The sequence below is a fragment of the Saccostrea echinata genome, unplaced genomic scaffold, assembly GCF_033153115.1.
Source record: "Saccostrea echinata isolate AGI-Se365-2 ecotype Australia unplaced genomic scaffold, CSIRO_AGI_Sech_v1 ptg000022l, whole genome shotgun sequence".
Classification (NCBI taxonomy): domain Eukaryota; kingdom Metazoa; phylum Mollusca; class Bivalvia; order Ostreida; family Ostreidae; genus Saccostrea; species Saccostrea echinata.
The window spans coordinates 7,105,261-7,110,462 of NW_026889771.1; the positions used below are offsets into that span (position 1 = coordinate 7,105,261).

The following is a 5,202-nucleotide window of genomic DNA, read 5'->3' on the forward strand; positions in this document are numbered from 1 at the left end:
GAAATTTTCACACTATGAAATTCTTATAATATAGTGTACACGGGATTTCTATGTTACATGCTTCTAACATGTTACAAATTTTGACATCGTTCAAAAAGCAGCTTTCTAAGAATTGTTTCTCAAGTAGTTTCACTTTCATAAAACTCATTTTAAAGTAGCAATGAAGATTATCACGCCAAAAACAAGTAAATAAGTTTGATAAGAAACAAGTTATTTGGAAGTTGTAAGTAGATAATAAGTAGATGCAAGATGTTTTAGTTGATGCCGAAGTTGTGATGTCATTGTTCTTTTAACGAGGAAGTTTTCCATCAATATAAATAAGTCCACTAAACATTCATTTTCATCTTAGAGGTGAGACGCATCATCTGAAGTCATGGTAATTGCTTTTTTAATAAAGTTTTACTTTCCTCAATTTGATATGGTAGAGAATAAGTCAATGCCAAATTACCTTGTTTTCTATATTATATCTATTGTAATTTTGTGAATATTTCACGTGTTTATTTTTCAGAAAAAAATTGTTTTGCCAAAATTTTAATCAAAGTTAATACAATAGTATTCATATTGCATTTTTTTCAAAAACCGTGTGCAAATGTCTTCGTAAAGTAACTTGCTCGTCAATTATTTTCATGCTGCTTTTCTAATGTTCTTCGTATTGCATATATCATTAATATATTTTTTTTGATTGAATATTTTTTTAATTAGCTAATCTTCCGTTACCTCGCTGTCTTTTGCCTGATTGGTCTTATGACAATTGACCAAACAGAATCGTGGACCCGGAGGCGTTCTTCTAGATCCAGGGGTTTGAGTAGAGGTTTGGGTAGAGCAATAAAGGTTGCAGGCACTGTGATAACAGTGGCTAGCATGGCAAGAAGATTCCGGGACTTTTTTCGGAGAGACAGAAAGCGATCAGCAGAAAGCGTATGTTTGAAGATTCTTGTATACTAGTTATTAAAACGTACTTATACTCCTAAATTCTTATAATATCAATTTTAATTTTTTAAATCGTTTTCCTTCTTATTTTTAACTTTTTATACCCGATGTCACTTTGTTAAGTTGTTCTATTTTTTTCTGATATGAAAGGAAAATAATGTGAGGTTACATAAAGTCAACAATTGCACGGAGTATGATTATGAACATTTGATATGTGGTGCAGCTGATAAATACACACCTGATATTTGCCATCAATTTCACTTTTTTTCTTTTTTATTCCTTTTTTAAATGGAAGTCTATTATAAAAAGTTTTTAAAGTTTTTCAAATGCGGGGGATATGTAAAACGTATTTGCCCAAAACTTGAAAACATTGACGAATTCGAATGCTATTCATAAAAAAAACCAAAGAACAAAGCCTATAAACATTTGCATCAATAAATCTACTTTATTTTAAAAAAGGGGGTGGGGTCCTAATTTTTAAAAAAAATTCTATAAAATATTTTTTCTTTTCAATATGAAAGGAACAAAAAAAAACAATAATATATATCTATTCTTTCTTTTGTCCAGGTAATACCTGATGTAGATATCTGTAGATTCAACACTGTTGATCTGAATGACGACAACACTGTTACCAAGGAGGAATTAGACACCCTGATGCAAAGCACAGGGTTAGAGGAGCTGGAGGAACTATTTGAACAGTTAGATCAAAACAATGGTGTGTATATTAAACATAATTTGTCCTTATTGAAATATATTTTTGCATGGTGCTTACAAGTAATCAGATAAATTATAATAATAATACGTCATCTTAAATCTACCCGGTAGACATAGCTCCATTGCATTTTTGTAACCTTTAAACTAGCAGATCTAGAGATATTTATGATTACAGAAAAATATGTTTTATTAAGGTTATAAAGTACATATATTAAATCACATTGATCTTTGATTTATAACTCTATAGTAAAATCGCCCGAAATATTTATTAGATTACTATTTCACTGAATAAAAAAAAAATATCGAGGAAATCACAATTTTCTACCCACAGATGATATCGTAACAAAAGAGGAGTACATGGACTTGTATGAGGAAGTATGCACTGGGGACCTGATAGGTGTGGGTTTTTTTCTTTATACCCTTTCATATCTTTGATCATCTTCATGCAATTTATTGGATTTTAAACTATCATACGCAGTGAAGGAAGTTTTGAAATCGAATCATTTCAATAGTATTGAAACCGATTTTTTTTTTCATTTTCAAGAAGTAAACTTTCATTCAAACTATCATTACAATAGTATTGAAACATAAATGGTTTATATTCAAACGTAAACTTTATTTCGCTTCATTTTTAAATTGACAAATGATAACTATTCATTGATTTTATATACATGTTTGTGTTTTTCTTAATAAGGAGATACCCAGCAAAACAGCAAGTTAGATCTGAAGAGAGAGGAGTATACAGAAGAAACAGATTGAAAATAATATTAAGAGGATTATGAAAGTTTTAAAAAGTAATTGCTTTAAGAAAACATCATTCTTTTAAATTGATTGGACCATAGTATTTTCCCAAAGCAATATTTATACACACAAATATAGAAATATTTTCCTTGCTTTATGATATTCAAAAAACACTGAAAATCACTGTAGATTATTTACCAAATTTTACAGAATGCTATGTCATTGTATTTTTATTATATTCTCTTCATTCTTTCTGAAAGCTTTTGTATAATCTTTTAATAAAATGTTCTGTACGTAAGATATTCTCTCTTTTTTTTTTTTTTTACTTTTCTCCTACAACAAATGGAAAGCAATATTTTTATGCGCCCGGATCGATAGATCGGGGGCGCATATTGTTTTTGTCCTGTCTGTCTGTTTGTCTTTCTGTTGTCAACTTTAACCTTCACCATAACTTTTGAATGAGAGAGAGAGACTTCATATTTGGTATGTTTACTCCACTCATTAAGTTCTTTCAAATGACACCAAGGTCAATGACCTTGTGACCTTGACTGTGACCTATATGCTAAAAATAGCTTTTCCGAACTTTGTTGCCGCCGGGTGCATAGTGTTTCACAAACACATCTTGTTTTCTTACATACTTTTCACATAGATTATGGTTTGATAGTTTCTGTAACATTATTTTTTATGTTTATAAATGAACGGTGAGGTTATCGACCTAGAAAAACACAAACAATACAAATCTGTAAACGGCATAAATCACGGACTTCTTGAAATTCCAAAGGTGGAATTAGGTGAATAGAAGGAGTAAGCATCCACAGTCTCTCCCATCATGAACATTATGAATATACGAAGAAGATCAAGTAGACGGATTATTATACCTTGTTATAATTATTGTATACAACGCCGCATTATTTGATTGGTTAGAGACAGTCACGTGACAGGGTCTTAAAACTTTTTAAGATTTCACTGTTCATCATATTGAAATTCTTCGGAAAAACCGGCATTTTTCCGCAATAATTATTATTCGTTCAACGGAAACTCCCGAAAGCAGCAAACCTCACAAAATTTACAACAGTAAAAATGATTCACCTCTCAAGCAGTCATGAAATTATGGATCTTCTTTTCAATAAGGATTCTATAAAAACAATGAAATCAAAGACAATTGTCTGTGAATGTCGAAAGGACTTCAGTAAAATATTTCATAGACTTTTTTAACTGATAGTGAATTTATAGCTGTGCCGAATTTGAAACTCTGTGTTCATTTTTGAAGGCTTGGATTGCTCTCCGGCATCAAGGAATATGGTTTTTCTTGGCTGTATAAATCTTCATATTTCTATTATGCACATGCAATAAATGTATTTTTTATACCTCATATAAATAATCACTAGCTAAACATAATCTAATTGGTCGCGAATATCACGTGACCGTCATGTTCGCCCTGCACCAAAATGTCGTGTGTCACTATTGTATCGTCACAATGAAGCAACTGAGATGGTATCTTCTGAGTTTGTTTGTTCATATCGTTGATTGATTGTGTCGATTCAAACGTTAAAAAAAAATAGAATGATGTTTTAGGGTGGGGTGGGGATGAATGTTACTGGTTTATAAATCACATAGAATTGTCACGTAGGAACGTAACTATATTTTTTCATAGAGCGTGGCTAGAGGTATGACTTGTATCTATTTCACATTGATCTCAGTAAATATTTGATTTTATTTATATCTCATACATTGTGCTTGATTCGGTATAATAAAAAAAAAAATATCGCATGTACATGTATGTTCGGGAGACATGGAGATTACTTCGCCTGTGAAAAAGCATTTAAATTTCCTCTCGGGCAATCTGATTTTTCAGAGGCGAAGAAAGTTTCATGTCACCCAAACATACACACATATGTAAGTTTAATATTCCAACGTCAAATATAGTATTAAAATAAAGGCAAAAGTTAAACGATTGGTTTGAAATATGTCAGTCAAAATACAATCCAATGATAATGGTAAGCGGGTTATGTATTATTTTTTTTTTTTTTTTTTTTTTTTTTTTTTTTTTTTTTGCAATAGCTGCAACGTTAATTTCCATACTAACAAATCTGTACAAATAATCATCTAAAGTAAGATTCAACAGATTCATCATTGTGACACTGATGTACATTTCATTCTTGGAAAAGTCACTGCTCAAGAAATTGTTACAAGTAATATGCTCAATGTTCTTTACTGACTAATGAACGACAATGGCTTTCTTAAGAAATAAAGAAAAACATATTCAGTGAATGTAAAGATTAACAAGGGCAAAGCGGAGCATGCCTTCGCAAAAGAGCATACCTTGAGATCAAGGCAGCATATGACATTGATCCTGCAAATTACGGCACTTCCGTTACGCACACAAGGAGAAACTTACCCATTCACACCCCACCCCTTCCCTCACCACACACAAGCGCGTTACTATATCCCCTACAACTCCGTTGCGAGGGGTGATAATTAAGCGAATATGATCGCATTATTTTCAATAAATAATGATTCTTCATTCTAAATTAAATATTTGCACATGATACAGAAACATTACGTACTAAGTAGCGGCAAGAACTGTGGGATTCGTGTTGAGACAGTCTTCTTTGGTAGATTAATACCTTTCTTTAGGTTTTTGTGGCAATTTATAATTAATTACATGTAGTTCCGGTACATTACCATTCCCTAAGGAAAAACTGGATTTATTGGCAGTATTTCGCTTTTAAACCCCCACCCCTCCCAAAAAAAAAATTAAAATGTCTTTTTTTTCGAATATTGGAAAATTTATTTTATTCTGTTATGTATTTACAC

The 5,202-nt window shown here is 31.4% G+C and overlaps 1 protein-coding gene across 1 annotated transcript; it reads left to right on the plus strand.

The window, feature by feature from the left end:
• Positions 1-347: 347 nt before the first annotated feature.
• Positions 348-2,418, plus strand: LOC133190832 (uncharacterized). The gene is made up of 5 exons (XM_061326516.1): positions 348-376; positions 703-918; positions 1,498-1,645; positions 1,976-2,041; positions 2,339-2,418. The coding sequence occupies exons 1-5, from the start codon at positions 374-376 to the stop codon at positions 2,401-2,403; spliced, it is 498 nt and encodes a 165-aa protein (XP_061182500.1). The 5' UTR covers positions 348-373; the 3' UTR covers positions 2,404-2,418.
• The last annotated feature ends 2,784 nt before the right edge of the window (positions 2,419-5,202 follow it).